This window comes from Cuculus canorus, chromosome 3 (assembly GCF_017976375.1).
Source record: "Cuculus canorus isolate bCucCan1 chromosome 3, bCucCan1.pri, whole genome shotgun sequence".
NCBI classification, from domain to species: Eukaryota; Metazoa; Chordata; class Aves; order Cuculiformes; family Cuculidae; genus Cuculus; species Cuculus canorus.
Window position 1 is genome coordinate 68,039,673 of NC_071403.1, and position 17,788 is coordinate 68,057,460.

At 51.6% G+C, this 17,788-nt stretch overlaps 1 protein-coding gene across 2 annotated transcripts; it reads right to left on the reverse strand.

Moving 5' to 3' along the window:
- Window positions 1–1,181: 1,181 nt before the first annotated feature.
- PNOC (prepronociceptin) lies at window positions 1,182–11,633 on the reverse strand. 2 transcript variants are annotated; one of them, XM_009563767.2, is made up of 4 exons: window positions 11,580–11,633; window positions 7,806–7,942; window positions 3,349–3,772; window positions 1,182–2,223 (listed from the first exon to the last, which is right to left on the reverse strand). In XM_009563767.2, exons 2-4 carry the CDS (start codon window positions 7,923–7,925, stop codon window positions 2,174–2,176), a joined length of 594 nt encoding a protein of 197 aa, XP_009562062.2. In that variant the 5' UTR covers window positions 7,926–7,942; window positions 11,580–11,633; the 3' UTR covers window positions 1,182–2,173. The 2 variants fall into 2 exon arrangements, with proteins under 2 accessions (XP_009562062.2, XP_053920100.1); XM_054064125.1 differs by lacking the exon at window positions 1,182–2,223 and having other exon boundaries at window positions 2,364–3,772.
- Between the last annotated feature and the right edge of the window lie 6,155 nt (window positions 11,634–17,788).

Sequence of the window (17,788 nt, forward strand, 5' to 3'; positions counted from 1 at the left end):
CCAATCTGCAAACTGGGCCCCAACTGGGGGCACTGGGGCCAGCCCATGGCACAGCACCTGCACGTCATGCCTCTCTGCCATCACCCACAGCACCAGCGATGGTTTGGGTTTCTCTCCCCAGATCCTCAAGAGAGGCAAAGCCCCGAATTTCCAGCAAGATTGCAGAGCCTGGGGTGCTGCCGGCACTCGAGCCTTCATTATCCCAGTGGAAAAGGCTCTGGGAATGATGGAGCTGGGCAGAAATTCCTCTTCTCTCTCTTAAACTTTAAAATCCTTTTTTCCCACTGAAATGATCCCCTGATCTGTGCCATTTTCCCCGCTGGACACGTGTGCAGCAGGACCAGCACCCCTGCAGCTCTCCAAAAGACCAGCAAGAGGGAACTTTTGCCATTCCAAAAAACATAGAATCATTAAGATTGGAAAAACTTCTAAGTTCATCCAGTCCAACTGTCAGTCCAATACCACTGTGCCGATTAAACCATGTCTCACAGTGCCACACAAATTTTGAGCCTCTCCAGGGATGGAGACTCCACCACTGCCCCGGGCAGCTTCTGCCAGGGCTTCACCACTCCTTCAGTAAAAAATTGTTCCCAATATCTAATCTAAGCCTTCCCTGGTGCAACTTGAGGCCATTTCCTCTTGTCCTATCAATTGTTACTTGGGAGAAGAGACCAACACCCACCTGGTTCCAACCTCCTTTCTGGGAGCTGCAGAGAATGATGAGGTCTCCCTCAGCCTCTTCTTCTCCAGGCTAAACAGCCCCAGGTCCCTCAGCTGCTCCCAGAATCCCTGGGCTCCAGACCCTTCCCCAGCTCCGTTCCCCTTCTCCGGACGCACTCCAGCCCCTCAAGATCTTTCTTGGAGTGAGGGGCCCAGAATTGAATCCAGGATTCCAGGTGTTCCCTCACCAGCACTAAGTGCAGGGGGATCACTTGTGATCAGCAACCAACGGGATTTAGCTTCATTCATCACAACTCCGCTCTGGAAAAAAATGCAAATTTGCCAAAAATCTCCCCTTTTTCCCCAAAACCTGAACTATTCCCTGGCTGAGACGGGTGATCCGATCACTCCCATGGTGGGAAAAGGCAGCAGGGATCCGCTCGGCAAGTGCTGACCCAAGTGACGGTCGCCAGTCGCAAGAAGATCGTAGAAACAGTAAACTAATTTATTAATCCTTTTGCTATGTACAAGTTTAATGGAGAAATCTTTGTATGAAACAATTAAAAAGAACAAGATTTTGGAATTCTTATCTTTATCCTATTTTTTTTTTTTTCCACAGGGGTTCTTGTATTAATTTTCTTTACAAACAGCGAAGGTCAGCACTGCGGGTGAGACCCGGGTGAAGTTGCTCCCAGGATCTGCTTTTTTTTTGGTAGCAAATTACGCAGGAGAATCAACTGGTTCCGATTCTCCTCCTGGGAGCGACACAGAAAGAAAACCGCATCCCGGCGCGGGGACTGGGAGGCGATGCATGCCAGGACGGGGGGGGGAAACGCGACGGAAACACGCGCGTGGTTTGTGTTGCTGAACAAAGAAGTCAACCCTGGAGGCTTTACAAAACTTGGAGGAAAGCACTTAAAAAAGAAAAGGAACAAAAAAACTTAAAAAAAAAAAAAAGGGAAATAAATTAAAAACTTCAACATTTCCAGGTGGTTTCTGGGCGCTGGGGTGGGAGAGGTCCCCGCTGTGGCAGCCAGGAGGTCGGGCACGCAGGAATGGAGCCACGAGAGCACGTGGCCCCTTGACATCCCCCATCCGAAAAGTTGGAAATCAATCCCATGGGAAGCCGAAAGCCCCAGCCAAGGGATGCCGAGTGTGGACAGGGAAGGCACTGGGAATGTGGAGTGGGGGCTGATTTTCCACTGGATCCAAGGTGGCTCATTCACAGTGGCCAACCCAAAGAAACCCCCCCAAATTCCAATCATTTTTTGCATAAATCCCCCTTTTTTTCCCTTATTTTTTTCAAATTTCCACTCACTCTCCCGCTGTCCTCTCCCACCCCTCCCTGCGATCTCGCTCCCGTCGACGGTGGAGGCCGAAATTCCTCGGATCCTGGTTTTAAATCTGGCTTAGTGAGTGAAGAGCAAAATGATTTCTGAACGCGTGCGAGTCTGAAGCGCTTTGGGGTCCGTCAGAGAGAGGATGGAGGCTGCTGGGGTGGACAGGAGCAGGGTTAATTTTGCCTGTGCCTGGCGGAAGGTGCTGGGATGCGGTGCCGGAACGCTATAAAAAAAAATAACAACAAAAAAAATAGAGAAAAGAAAGGGAAAAAAAGGTAAAAAGAAAGAAAATAAAGCAGGGGAAAAAAAAAAAAGAAGAAAAAAAGGAAAAAAGAAGGATAAAAAAAGGAGCTGAGCCAAGAGTGGAGGGAGCAGGGGCTCTACCCCGGGGGGCTGCAGGGCCGGGAATGCATCCTGGAATTTAGGGAGATGCCACCCGGGAGTTAAAAAAATAAATGAAAAAGAATGGAAAAAGAAAGGGGGAAAGTATTTAAAATTGTCCCAAATTATGAACTAGGGGCAGGGCGGGGATGGACGGCAGCAGCTGCAGTGCTGGGGGCTCTGAGCATCCCAGTACAGGACTGGGAGCATCCTGGTGTGGGGCTGGGGGCTCAAGCATCCCAGTGCCGAGCCAGCAGTGGGAATGAGGGTGATGCTGATCCTTGGGGAGCAGCAGCGCAGCATTAACCTGCGACTGGATCTGGCGATGTGAAGCTGGAGTGTTTGGGGAGGCATTTTTTTGATTTTGAGAAGGAAAAGGTTGTACTTTATCACATTTAATTTAATGTAATGTAATGTAATTTAATTTAATTTAATTTATCTTAATTTATTTGACTTTATATTTTAAACTTTAAATTAAAACAAAATCTATTTAAATTGTTATTTTTTTTAATTTTTAAAATTTTCTTAATTCATATTGAATTTTTCCTGCCTTTTTCTAGGGGGCCAAACCATCCTATTTGATGTCTAGGGCAAACCCCTTTGGCCCACCCTCCCTGGAAGGTGGGGTCTTATGGCAAAGGGCCTTTCCCCACCTACCCTCCAGATGCCGAGATGCCAGCAGCTGCCCTCAGCATACCTCCCCGCTCTCCAATCTGGCATTTTCCAAGCCATTTCCCAATTGGTTTGCCCTCTTTTTTTTTTTTTTTAACTTTGCACCTATGGACATAGAATCCTGGAACACCAGGTTGGAAGGGACCTCAAGGATCATCTGGTCCAACCTGGTCCAATATGTAGTGTGGAGGGGAAGAGGGTTGACTTTTTTGGCCATGGCGGAGCTAGCCGGGCGGTGCGGGTCTCCATTAGATCTCGTTGTGCTCGCTGATGCCGCCGGGAATGTCGTACTCACTGGAGCGGGGTGACATGCCCAGGTACTGCTTCAGGAACTCGCTAAACCTCTTCTGGTTGTTCCACTTCCTCGCCGACTTGCGGACCCCGATGAAGCCCCCGTATCTCTTCTGCACCCCCTTAGCCGTCGGCGCCGGCCACGAACCACGCGTCCCTCTTGGGAAACCGCCGAGCCGTCGGGAAATGTCCTCGGGTGGCGGCGGGAAAGCGTCCGGTGCTGCTTCGACACCTTCTTCTTCCGTTTCCCGGCGCCGCAGCAGCTCGCTTACCTGCAGCGGCATCACCGGCACCGCCGCTGCGTCGTGCCAGGGATCACCAGCATCCTGGAGGTCACGGGGCCGTGGGGCAGCTCGGCTGGCAGCGGAGGCACACAGCTCCCAGGTGGCCCGCGGCACGGCTTCACCTTCGCACTCCAGGATGCAGATCTGTGCAGGAGACATGGGAATGGGTCTCAGATGGATTTTGGTCCACCAGGACATCAGGACACAGTAATGTTAATAGCTAAGTAATTAATGGCTTTAAATTGGAAGGGGGAAGATTTAGATTAGACATTAGGAAGAAATTCTTCATGCTGAGGGTGGGGAGGCCCTGGTTCCAGGTCACCCAGAGAAGCTGTGGCTGCCCCTTCCCTATAGTGTTGAAGGCCAGGTTGGATGGGACTTTGAGCAACCTGATGCAGTGGGAGGTGTCCCTGCCCATGGCAGGGGGGGTTGGAACTAGACGATCTTTAAGGTATCTTCTAATCCAAAATATTCTATGATTCTATGATTCGATGATGACACTGGATAGTGTACCCCAAATGCTGGGTGCTCATACATCTCCCCAACTTCCAGCCCAGCCAGCGATGCACCATGCTGGAAGAAACTCATGGAAAGATGCTGGCAGCTCATCATCCCTTGTTTGGCCTCATTCCATGAGTTGTCCCCCCTGCCAAACCTGTTCTTGGACTCCCAGAGGTGGTGGTGGAGATGATGGGGGGCCATGGCAGCTGGTCAGCATCCCCCTCCTGACCCTCCCTTGACAGGCTCTGCTCCACACTGGACACATTTCACACTTCCGCATTACCATAGAATCATGGAATGGTTTGGGTTGGAAGGGACCTTAAAACCCATCCAGTTCCAACCCCCCTGCCAGGGATATATTCCACTGGACTGGGTTGCTCAAAGCCTCATGAAACCTGGCCTTGAACACCCGCAAGGTTGAGGCATCCTTGACTTCTCTGGGCAACCTGTCCCAGCTCCATGCTGGGACATCCATGCTCCCATCCCACCACTCCATGCTCCACACTGCTGGGTGCTTCAGCTGGGCATAAGCCCCAAAAATCAATGGGTCATGGGGTGGCTGAGGTGGAAAGGGACCTCTGGTAGTTGCCCACGGCATGTCCTGATCCCTGGGGTTGTTCCTTCCCAAGGGCAGGATTTGCTCTTCTCCTCGTTGAACTTGATAAGACTCCTACCAGCCCTATTTCTTCAGCCTGGCAAAGTTCCTGTGGACAGCAGCATGACCCCACAGTCTACCATTCACACCTCCCAGCTTTGCATCATCTGCTGATTGCTGAGGGTTCATCTGCCGCATCATCCCAGTCATTAATGAAGATGTTAAAGTCCTCCAGGCTTCAGTCCACCTCATCACCCATTTATCTACCCTGTGCTTCAGCAGCTTGTCTACGAGGATATCATGGAAGACAACATCACAGCCTGACGAAAGTCAAGACATGCTGGTTGTCTTACTGCAGAAAGCTATCAAGTTGGTCAAGCATGATTTCCCCTTCGTAAATCCATGCTGTCTGCTCCTGATGACCTCCTTGTCCTTCAGATGTCTGGAATGCTTTCCAGAATTAAGTGCTCCACTGCGTCCTCAAATAATGTGGTGAGGCCAACGAGCCCACAACTTCTAAGATCCTCCTTGTTGCCTTCCTTGGAGGTAGGTGGGATATCCACCCCCTCTCAGCCTCCAGGAACCTGCCTGGATTGCCACTTCCCTTCAAAGGCCATCAAGAGCAGCCTCATCATGAGATGGCACCGGGCTTCCTCAGCACCCATGGGTGCACCCCACCACGTTTGTGTCTCATTCCTTTCCAAGAGATCTCATCACCAAGACAGGACCTGGCACCACTGTGGGGTGAGAGCCCTAAGTGGGCCAGACCCACCAAAACCAGCACCCAGGGGAAACCGTCCAGCAGGAAATCGTAGAAGAGCCAAACTAAATACCCAAAAAAACCAGGGCTGGAGGACCCAGAAGGAAACGGTCATCTTCCCTCATGTTGAAGTGTCTTCATCCAAGTATTAGCTTCATGGTGAGCTCTTTTAAATGCTTAAGACCAACTGGGGGACTACACATTGAAGTATGTTGATGTGTCTCATTGCTCCAGGCCACCTGCAAGACCAAAACTCTTTTGAAGACTTTATGTGCTGTGGATTCACTAACTTCACCAGGTGAGAGGTGATGCAAGTCCCATCATGGTGTCTCAGGGCTGCAGCTCAAGCACATGGCCCTGGAGCAACTGGCTAGTTCCATTCCTGCAGGTGGCCAAGCTCTTCAGACAAAGAGGAAAAATAAGTAGTTGTCCCAAAGTGAGGTGGTGACAAGAGTCTTGTATGCTGGGACACCTCCTAGAGTCCTTGTGGAGACACCAGGAGTATCCTGCACCAAACCAAGATCCTGTCCTGGCATCTCCAAGGCTTTGGCAGGGTCTACAGCTGACGGACAGTGTCCTGACAGTGCCCTGTGTTGGAGATGAAAAGCGGTGGATCATATGCAGGTAACAGCTCTGATGAGAACCAGCTAATAGGCTTCAAGAGGAATGAGCTCAGGCATCAGGCCAAAGATCATAGGTGGTCCCATCATGGATCCACAAAGCAGCCCCAAGAACCTCCAAGGATCTGCTGCCACCATGCCATGTTCTTAATTCACATGGAAACAACTTCTGCTCACAGTGTTTTGAGAGTCCTCAGCAAACACCAGCCAGCACTCTTCCACATCCAGTGCCAAAGCCATCTGGGGCGGTTCCTTCCAACCTTCAGTTGGCATTAATGCTGCCACTGTGGGTTTGCACCATCCCTGGGGACCAGGATGTAGGTTACTCATCCACATCTTGAAGACCAGCTCCATCAGGCGGTCCCTGTCCTGCCCTGGCAGCTGTGATAGTGGTGCAGGCGTGCCTGTAACTGTGAAAGGGTCTCATATTTCTGCTTCTGAAGGGTGGATCAGACCTGTCACTGATGGGACTTCCTTGGCTGTTGCTTTGGAAATGGTGGAGGATTGTATCAAGTCCCACCACGACGTTTCTTCCAGCTGAAACTGAACCTCAAAAGGCCACAGGTTCCTCTGCTTCTGTTTCAAACCACTCTTGTTTTGAGATAGAACCTTGCATGGGACCCATGAGCAACCAACCATCCTGTCTCTTCTCCATCTCACTGGTCAGGGAAGAGCAAATTGCATCTCCAGAAGCAGGACCAGGCAAGAAGTGGGATCCCTGCAGAGATGCTGGTGCCTTCAGACTGCAAACTAACCCCCAGGTAAACCCAAGGTGGTCATGCCCCAGAACTTGGTGGCAGCAACATACGATTGCAGAAGGCTTTGCCAGCAAGGAGGTGGCAGTGGTGTGGCTCCAGCATCTCCATGAAGCCCCAGAAGTCTCTGGTCCCTGCTGGGTTTTGGGGGTACATTTCCTAGCCCCGGGGGCTTCCTGAACTGCTGTCTCCTTTCAGGTGGACGTCTCAACCTACTGTGACTTATCATCACTAATAAATAAGCGAGCAGGCAGTGGTGGGAGTTGATGGGTAATCCTGTGGGAGTGAAGTGGGAACAAGAGGGGAGAAAATGCTGCTGGCCAGGACATGGCCGTGCCTCAGTGGAGGGGAAAAGAAAAGATTAGGGGCTGGAAAAAAAAAAAACCCTAAAATGCTATTTAATGGCTCTTTTCATCCAGTGTTGGAGGGAAATCAAGAAGATGAGAGGGGCTGTGGGGTACCTGATACCCAATCTGTCTGTCTGCAAAGCTGGTCCCATCTTGATGGGCCTCAGAGGGGGATTTTGAAGCCTCCTTGGTGGATGGGTAAAGGGTTCAGGGAGGGCTGGGTTTGGCATAGGTGGGGACAGCAATGCCACAAGCCACAGGGGAAGGAAAGCTGAGGATGCTTGAGGGCTTGCACCCTTCTTGGGACCGTCATTGAGTCATCGCAGCCTTGACCTGGCAGCCGATTTGGGGTCTACATCCTCCCTTGGGACCATCTTCTCTGATAGTGTCCCTGGTATGTGCCCAAGGAGAAGAGACAGTGATGGCAGGTGGCACCTTCTCCTCGAGGTTGGGCACCTGCTGGCAGCCAAAGCTCCCCCAGACTTCAAACCTGAACCCCAGCACAGGGAGGAGGGCACCCACCCTGTGTGTGGGGATGCAGCTGGCAGAGCATCCATGGGTGTTACCCGTATGGAGAGGGACAAGCCAGCAGGACTTACGAGGACGTCGAAGCTGTCCCGGTAGAGGAGGTGGTCGCAGCGCAGACAGTCCCCTCGGCAGTCGCCCCGTGCCCGGGCGAAGAGGCAGAGCAGCAGCAGATCCCAGAGCACAGCCCTCATGGCGGCACCGGCAGTGGCTGCGGTGCAGGAGAGAGGAAACCCGTCAACCCAGGATGGCACTGGCACCGCCGAGCCCTGCACCTGCACTGAAAGGTGCCCGTTCTCAGCCTGACCTCCCTCACCCCTCCACAAACATGTGTTCCCAGTCTCCTTGCCAAAATTATCCTTTTGGGAAAGGAGCCCAGCTGCCTCTCCATCCCCAAAATGGATCCAGCATGTCCCAGCTTAATTTTTTCCAGGCTATCTGATGGCAGGAGGCCCAGCTGGGGTTTATTTTAGCAGGTGGACGTGGTGGGGCAGCACGTTCTCAGCTGTCCCCTAAGCAGGACGCTCCTTATCCGAGCATCACCGGAGCCAGGAGAGGATGTCCTACTCTGATTTCCCCTCCTGGACATTTTAGGGTTCTACCACCCTTGTCCCTGTCTTGGGAGTGTTTGGCCATTGCTGCTGGCAAGGATTGCTCAGGTCTGAGCCCACCTGGCATGAAGCAGCAAAGCCAATTCCCAAAGAAGCTGCTGTGTCCCATCCACATTTGATGACATTTGCAATTAAGTGACGTGACCAAGGCCGTGCGCTTCCCTCTTGCTTCCCAGAGATTTCGTTCGATGCATGCCTCTGACCATCTGCAAACAAGAGGGTTTTCTCCTCCTGACCCTCTCTTTGCCCTCATCCTGCTGGGAAAAGTGACACGATGTCCCTGCAGTCCCTGGAAGTGGGTTCTGGTGCTGCATGGCATCAGGTTTATAAGGCAGCAAGGGGACGTGATGGAGGTGATTGAGAGGAGTGGGATGGAGATGTGAAAGTTGATGCTACCCTTGGTGGCATTGAGGTCCCTTTGTGCCACAGCAGCATCCAGAAACCCCCATACCAGGATGCTTGGATGTGAAGAAGACCTCGGTGATGGTGGCTTTGCAACTCATGTGTTGCTCCAGTAGCATTTCTGGCTGCCCTTGGGGGGAGGTTTAGCACCTGGGCAGGGGGTCCTCAAGTATTTCCCACCCCACCAAAGTCGGGGGACACCCCTGCTCCTTGCAACAGAGGCAGAGCATCTGCTGGGGTCCCTGACTGGTACCACAGCCACCTTTTGTCTCTGCCAGCAGGGCAGTGACACAGAGCCTTGGCAGCTCCCAGTCGTCATTTGCTGGAGGGTACAAGGGGAAGCTGATAAGGAGCAGGAATTAAGGCTTAATCTTCGTCAAGTCTCATTAAATCAGGCTGGTGGTGTGAGTCAGAGGCTTGGCAGAGCTCTCAGGAGAGGACAAACACCCCAAAAAATCATTCAGCCCGAAAATGGGGTTCGGCGGAGCCCGAGCGGGGGTGGAAACACACCCCCGACCCTGTCCCCAGGAGACATCAGCCATGTCCTGGGAAAAGCAGGTCACATCTGGCTGTGGAGGAGGCTCTGAGATTACGGCTCGGCTTTTCTTCCCAGTTAATTGAAAGATGCTATCGGGCTGGCGGGATGCGGTACCCTGCCAGCATCACCGGCCGGAGCAGGGCTGGAAAAGAGGGAAGCAATTCCCCCTTTGCTCATCGAAAAATGAAAGCAGCTCGTTAAAAGGGAAGGAGCCGAGGGCAGGAGGGTATCTTGCTTCTGCCTTTGGGTGTTTGAGGGGTGCGGACAGCACAAAGCCCCTTGTTGAGTTTCACAGCCGCAGACACACAACAAAAAGAACGATGCCTTTTTGCTCGCTTTCCCCCCCTTTCTTTCACCACTTCCTCCCTATTTTTTCCATTTTCCCCATTTTTTCTCATTTTCCCCATTTTTTTTTCCCATTTTCCTACCATTTTTTTCCCAATTCTTCCCACCTTTTCTATTTTCCCCCATTTTCCTCTCATTATTCCCTGCAGGGAAACCAAACCTGGCCCCTATTTCCCAAGGGCTACACCAGCCAGCCCCACTCCCCTCTCACCCAAGGATGCCATCAACCCCAGCAAAGGATGTGACAACCCTGGTGTCACGCCACAGCCACCCCTGTGGCTCTTCGGACACCGAGGCTGCTCCTGGGCATGAACCTACCTCTTTCACCCTGAAAACTAAACCAGTTCACCCCAGGGATACAGCCACCCCATCCCACAAAACAGCTCTGGGACCTTCCTGCTGCTATGGGCTGCCCCAAGGGTGCATCCTCTGGAGTTTTCTATCCAGTTGAGTTCTCCTTATTAATATTTGGGGAGAAAGAAGGGTTTTTTTCTAGAAATCCAGCCTGTGGTTCAGATAACGGCAGTGTCTGGTTATCCATCAGGACAAGCGGCTTTTATTTATTGCTCTGGGTGGGATGATGTGGGAGATGCAGCCACGTGAAAGAGCTGATTTGGGAGGCAGCGGGAAGGATGGAGTGGAGCTTGCAGGATATGAATAACCTGAAGAGAAGAGGTGGAAAGGAAAGCAGGTGCTTGCTGAGGTGGGTTTTATTCACTTGATTTGATGTGATTTGGGTTGGGTGCTCGCAAGCAGTGGGAAGATGCTCCCCTGCCTCTCCCTAGGGATGCTCCATCCACTTGTCCCTCAGGAGATGTTAATGGCAGGGATTATCCCAGCAATGGGATTGCCATCCACCCCCAAATACGTTCACAAGGGTTTAAATTCAGTGATACTCTAGCTCACCCAGGTCAGGATCACCCGCCACGTGCAAAGCACATTTAGGAGCTCCTTGCTTCCAACATCCAGAGCTCAACCAGCCCAAATTCATTTTTCCCACTGCCCAAAAACAAGGCCTGATCCAGAGATGTTACTGGCCAGGATCCAGCTCCACTGGGAGCCAGCGTCTAAGGAGTCAAAGCTTTTTCCAGCCGAAAAAAAGCGCAATATTGTCCAACAGTGTCCCCCACTGGCACAGGCTAAAACGCTTCCCCGGCTCCCCCAAACCCTGGCTTTGTGCTGGCGGCTTCTTGGAGGATGTTAGGGAGAAGTGGAGGGGTTTGGGGAGGGGGGCATTTGGCCACAGATGCTCAGAAAAATAAGCATTTCCTTTTGTCGATCCCCCTCAATCAAGTAATTGGCCATAATTGGCCGAAATTAGACGCCACGGCGCGACTATAAACACAGATGTGGGCTTGAGAGGCTGAGAAAAGCTGTTTAGAGGCAAAAAAAAACTCTGGAAAAACATTTCCCCCTGTCTCCTCACATCTCAGCCATTCACTCCTGTATTTTAGGGGAGCCTAAAAAAAATCAAAGCAACAAAACTCCTCAGTTTTCCTCCTTTTTATGCTTTTTGGGGTAGGAAAAAGGGATGCTCACAAACCGGGAACATTGTGTGGTGACCCTGGTGAAGTCCTGGCTAGAGGAAAAGGGGGTAGAACTACTGAATGGGGAAAGTCGTGGTGCAGCGTCTTCCAAATTCCCTAAAAGAATCCCACCCGTCCCAGAGGAACCCACCCCACCAGCTTCCCCCTGGGTTTGGGCAGGTGGCCCACTCCAACTCCTGTTGCATCTGTCCGGCTGCACTCTGGTTTATTTTGGGGCTAGATGGAGAAGCGGAAACTTTTCCTCTCTTGGGGTAGAGAGGATAGATTTCTCCCTATGAAAAGATATTTAGCCCTTAGCAAGGAGAGGAATATCTACCTGCAAAGTGAACCCAAACGGACCATCCTTGGACTAAAAAAATCCAGCCAAATGCCCCTTAGGATAGGAAATTAAAGTGGATTTCCTACCTGCGGGTGTGCTGTTGGCTGCCGGCTCCTCTGATCTGTGACTCCTCCGGCGCCTGTGCCACGGTGGTATATATAGACAGTGTACACACGCATCCCCACACCTCCCTCCCCGAACACGTGCGTCGCTGAGCCCACCCCCGGGGGCTGCCAGTGGAGGGATGCGCCAGCCGGCAGCTGGGGACCGTGATGAGCATCCTTCCCACCCGTCCTGTATTCTTCACCCCCTCCTCCTCCCCGAATCTGAGGGGGCAGCCCTAAAAGACATGAGGGATGCTGGCCTCGTGGTTATCCAAAAGGTGCAGTATCCCTCAGCATCCTGGTGTTGGGATGGAGCCTGGGGGGTGCGAAGCCACTGCTCCGTGGCCCTGGTCCAGAGCTGAGGGGGTTACAAGGACCTGAAGACACCAGCAGCCGTGTGAGCCCCCAAATCAGCCCCACAATCCCAAGGCAGTTCCTAGACTTTTCTTTGCCTCCCTCAAACCCCAGAAGTAGGTGAAGCCGGGGTCCACAACCCCATTACCAACCTGTTCCGGCACGGCTGCGGCAACACCATGCGGCTACCGAGCATGTCGCGCACCGATGGCAAGCGTGCGGGTGGTAATTATTGATTCAGGCTCAAGGGATGATGTGGGGGGAGCTGAATATTCCAACTTTACATTTCACAGCTGAAGGAAACACCCGGCGAGCCAGATACAGCCTGCACCGCGCCGAGCAGGGAATTGGATTTGGCCACTCTGGCATTGCAGAGAGATGCTGCTTTTGGTTTGGAAAGGCCAAATAACTCTTGACCCTCAATATTTCTCCTGCAAACCAGCATCATCCCATTTTTCCCCCATTTTGGTGACCAAAAGCTGTAAGCTTACCCCCGCCAGTGTGGAGCCAGGACCCACCCCAAGTCTCTCTCTCCCTGCCCCACCTTAGCAATTAAACAATAAAATCTGCCACGGCACTGCGATCCTATCTTGGTAATTTCTTGTAACGACTCCCTCGGAAGGGCTGGAGATCAGAGTGAAACACCTCGGAGTGCTTTCCACTTTGGCTCCGGCTGTTAAGCTGTTGTGTTCTCTGCCCCCGGGGAGAGACCTCGGGTCTCTTGGGTGGGTGTAAAAAAAATCTAGAAATCCATGAAAATGACCCAAAAAGTGGTGAAATGGCATCACGGGAGTGGTTGGAGGGCACCTGCATGGTGCTGGGGGTAGGATGTGAGCCTGGATTTGGGATAGTTTAAGGGGAAAACAGGGCTGGTCAACAACGTTGTGCCAGCCCAGAATGAAGCATTCCCCATCACACTCCCAGAAGAGTGCTGGAGACAGGAATACTGATTTATATATATATATATAAATAAAATATCTATTTTTATTTTTTAAATATATTTTTTAATATATATTGTGCTTCAGCCTTTCCTTAACCCCTTGTTTTTTCGTTAAGGACATATTCCCTGGCTCTTATGCAAAGTCAAGCAGCAGCCATGCCGTGCTTCTTTTGTCCTCACTTGGGGTAATTTTACAAGCTTTTGAGACTGACGGTCATCCCTCAGCCCCTCCCAAAATGTTTATTTTTCAGCATTTATTGAAGTGCCAGCATTTCTTCTCCCCTAACCTGACCAAATGGGATTGCCTCCATGGCCCCTTGTTTGAGCCGGTGGTGATGATGCTGTTGAGACGGCAGGAGCAGGAGGCAGCAAATGACATCGGGGTGACGTCGTTTACCGTCCTGCTAATTAAAGGAGGGGTGGAGGGGGATGATTGTCACTTGATGTGTCCAAAGCCAGCAGGCTAGGCAGAAGAAGTACCCATTTTTGCATTTCATTCCAGTTTTTTCCAGGTCCGTGTGGGTACCAGCAGCTAACCCCCTCCACAGTACTGGGGAGGGAATGGGTTTGGGAACTGGGAGTGATTCATCCCTTGTAAAATTAGTTTGGAAAATACAGATGCATTTTTTTAAAGGTTTTTTTGGCATTTCTCTTTCAAAGTTGGGTCTGACAGAGTGCTCTCCTCTGTGGCTCAGCAATGGGGTAGAGCATCCCTGGTGAGGTGGAGCAGGAGGATTTGAAGTGACAGGCAATTAGCAGCAAAAAGCAACGATCCTTTTCAGAAAAAGGAGATAAAGCAGATGGGATCTGGTGCAAGGGAAACATGGAGGGGATTCGAAAGCTGCCTGGAGGACACAAAAGCTGGAAAACTTGGAAGCAGGGAAGTTTCGTTGTTCCTCTGATTGCGTTGATTCCTTAAATGTCACAGCCGGAGGGGCTGAGGACACATTCTAGCCATGATGCATCCCATGTTCACTTTTGGATGCAGCCGTTCCCTCCATCAAGAAATCTCCCCCCTGGAGTATCACCTCTTCTCCCAGCCCTGCTTGGGTACTACGATCTGGTAACAACCCTCCCAAGCACCTCCTCCTTTCCCACCCCTGCTCAGGTACCACCAACTCAGGAACAAACCTCATGAGCATCACCTCCTCTCCCAGCCCTAATTGGGTACCATCACCCAGGAACAAACCCCACGAGCATCACCTCCTCTCTCAACCCTACTTGGGTACCACCACTCAGGAACAAACCCCATGAGCATCACCTCCTCTCCCAGCCCTTCTCAGGTACCACTGCCCGGAAACAACGCCCTCCCCAACAAGCACCACCCACTTTCCCAGTCCTTGCTCTGGTACCACTGCCCAGTTACAACGCCACCCAGCATCACCTCATTTCCCAGCTCAGGAACCACCACTAACAAGAAGATTTTCCAGGAGCTTTTCAAGAATCAGGCACTCGCTGCTAGGGCCACATCCTGGTCACAGGCAGCCGTGCTGAAATGCTTTAATAGGATGAAGCAGGAGTTTAAAGGGCTTTGTTGTCCCTCCACCCAGGGTTGGTAAATGCCAGCAGTGGGGTACAGACCACTGTTACTGATTTATTCCCACTGGCAACGATGGAGGGCTTTGAGCTCTTCCGCAGCAGGGTGAGGATGAGTGTGACGAAGGCTCAAGCCATTTCTGCACCCCTGCAAGCAGCTCAGAGCTGGGAAGGGGAGCGGAGCTGGCACACTACATCTCCTTGCCAAGCCAAGGCTTGCCCAGCCACCAAACACCACAGCCAGCTGAGTCCTGCTGTGCAGCAGGCAAGGACTTGCCAGGCACGACAGGAACCCGTTTGCATCCTTCGCTGTCAATAAACCTTAACTGAGGCGCCTGGCTCCAAGCCATGCGTGGGGACCACTGGCGGCCCTGCCGTGGATGCCAGGGGTTGCCTGGAGACCTGTCTGCACCAAGCAGGAGGCGGATGCTCTGAGCAGGGCTGTGGGCAGGCAGCAAACCCTAAAATTAAAGGCCAGGGGGGAAGCAGCTCTTCGCCAAGCCATGGGGATGAGGTGCATGGGGTTGGGGTACCCTGCTGCTTCCCCACCATCAAGGCGATGGGTGCTATGGGTAATAACATTGCAACCAGGCTGAAGCTGATTCAATTCACCTGGTGGGAAAACAAACCACTTTTTGCTTGGGTTAGTCTTCCACCACTCTAGCAAGTTGAATGAGCTTGGGAAGGGGTCTGATGGGCAGCAGGAGAACGTGGTAGGGCAGAAACCATCATCTCATGTGGATGGACCACTTCATGGGCAAAGCATCACGTAATCCTTTGTCTGGTCCACTGTAACATGAGGAACACTGGATTCACTGTTGGGTGTCCAGCAGGTCCTGGCTGAAATGAGTCTGAGGTCAAGAATGGACAAGTTGAGAGATCTGAAAGGAACGTTAAGAAAAAAGGGTCATAGAATGGGTTGGGTTGGGAGGACCTTAAAGACCACCCAGTTCCAACCCCTGCCATGGGCAAGGACACCTCCCACTCAATCAGGTTGCTCAAAGCTCCATCCAACCTGGCCTTCAACACCTCCAGGGAAGGGGCTTCCATGGCTTCTCTGGGCAACCTGGGCCAGGGCCTCCCCACCCTCACAGCAGAACATTTCTTCCTAAAATCTCATCTCAATCTCCCCTCTTTCGGCTTAAAAACATTCTTCTTCATCTTATCCCTGCACTCCCTGATCAAAAGGCCCTCCCCAGCTTTCCTGGAGCCCCTTTCCATACTGGAAGGCTGCTCTAAGGTCTCCCCACAGACTTCTCCAAGCTGAACAGGCGAAATTCTCTTAGCCTGTCAAAGAACAATAAAGGGAGGGGAGAACAACTCCTTCCTTCACTTTGCATCAAGCAGGAAAGGATAGACTATATTCCTACAAGGGAAGAAAGGACTAGAACAATTCAACTTGAGAAAACATCTGAGAAGACCATGGTTTCTGCTTAGTGCCCTTCATCCCTGCTGCTGGGAAGGGCGTTTGGACACAGAAATTCCATTTTGTGTTGGGAAAGGGAGATTTCATGCCCAAGGCCCAAGGTATATGGCTACTCCTCTCTGGACAGCCTCAAGGTTTCACCCTTGAAGATGTTAGAATCATGCCTGGATGGGCACTGAGCAACACCATCTGCTTTCTAGTTGGCCTTGGTTTGAGTAGGGTTGGGACCAGAGCCCTCCAGAGGTGCCATCCCACCTTCCTGGCATTTTCTGACCTAAGGGGGGTGAAAGGTAGCAGGGACCCAAAATTTAATAAAGGAGGACCTTTATTAAAAATAATTGGGAGTAGTATTTTGTCCCCCTGCCTGGAGTGACAGCTGGAGTCACAGGACATGACAATTTCCACCCATCTCCATCTTCAACCCTGAGCTGGTCCTGGACAGGATGGGGCAGCTCTCAGAGAGCAGTGGTAGCTGGTGAGCACCTCTGGCCCACAGCAAGGTGATGGAGAGCAACCATTCCGGTATTTTTTTTGATTAGTTTGTGGGACCAAACTGCCCTGACCAGATCAGAAACCCTCCACCAGCACCTGCTTTGCTTGTACACGGACCCAGAGCCACCACTCTTCCTCCAGTGTTAATTTTGAGGGTCTTGTCACATCAACACTATGCAAATAACTAAGATGGGTGATGTCTTTTCTTCAAACAGCTCCAAATTCAGTATTCAAAGTGATTTTTGCCCCCAAACCTCTTTGTGCCAACATCTCAGACCATCCTTCTGATCACCCCATGCTGGGACACACCATCCCCAAACATCCCCATGGCTCTGCCCCACTCAGGTCTATGGTCACAGGGGACATGTGTGTTAGCTGTTGCCACCATCACCACATACCCACCTTGGCATGAATCCACAAAGCAGAGACCGCCTGGACAATGGTCCACGGTCTTCTCCAAGCAGAACCATGAACAGGTTCCTCAAGAAAAAAAAACCAGCGGGAGATACTCTAAACTGGAGATGTTCAAGGCCAGGCTGGATGAGGCTTTGATCACTCTGATCCAGTGGAAGGTGCCCCTACCTATGGCAGGGCAGTTGGAACTGTATTGGCTTTAAGCTCCCTTCCAACCCAACCCATTCTACGATTCTGTGATACTGCCAGCAACAGAAGAGCTCTGCCGCTCGACGCAGAGCCTCAGTGAGTGGTGGGGGCTCCATGGGGCCCCGTCAAGGATTCATGTCATCTTGTTAGAAATTGCAGTTTTATTGAAAGCCCGATTGCGCTCATTTAGCTGTCGCTCAAACCCTTATGCAGCCGCTTATTAACGGTGGAGCGGGGGGCGATAAGACTTTGCTGAAGATCACCCATCCCTTCACAAATTACCTCTTACTGATGAATTAAGGCTGTCAAGACAATGGTGCCTGAAAGGCAGGAGGATATCTGAATTTCACAAGTAGTGCCTGAAGTCGTTATCCCTCTCTATTCATCACCCACAGAGCCACATCTGGAGCTTCACACGGGATGCTCAGCTCTGAGGAGCAGTGCAGGGACCAGGATGCCACAGGGCTGGTCAGAAGCTGGAGGATGAGATGTCAGAGGAGCTGTTAAAAAAGGCTGTGGAGCAGTTTTTTGTCCAAACGGAGGGGGAAAATGGTAGATTTGACCCCAAATATGCTGCAATATATGGTCTATCACCCTCTTCATTCCAAGAGGGGGTGGTCCAGCTGGAGACAGGCTTGAGCTCAATGTAGGGTGAGAATGATCACCTTATTAGCACTGTAGCCTGATTTTTGGGGGGCAAAACTCTTGAATTTAGGAAAATCCCTTAAAATACTTTAAGGCAGAGAAAGTTTTGTAGGGAAAAGTTTTTGACTCATGGTGTGGGGAGCGTGAACATATCCATATACATGTATGTGGGTTTGGGGGTCCAAAGAGCAGCCA

Excerpts from the sequence above, each read along its gene's own strand:
- PNOC (XM_009563767.2), bottom strand. The coding sequence starts at position 7,925 with ATGAGGGCTGTGCTCTGGGATCTGCTGCTGCTCTGCCTCTTCGCCCGG. Across the intron at positions 3,773-7,805 it reads GGGACAGCTTCGACGTCCTC|ATCTGCATCCTGGAGTGCGA; the intron begins GTAAGTCCTGCT and ends TCTCCTGCACAG. Across the intron at positions 2,224-3,348 it reads GGGCATGTCACCCCGCTCCA|CGTTCCGGCACCGCATCCCA; the intron begins GTGAGTACGACA and ends TTTTTTTTATAG.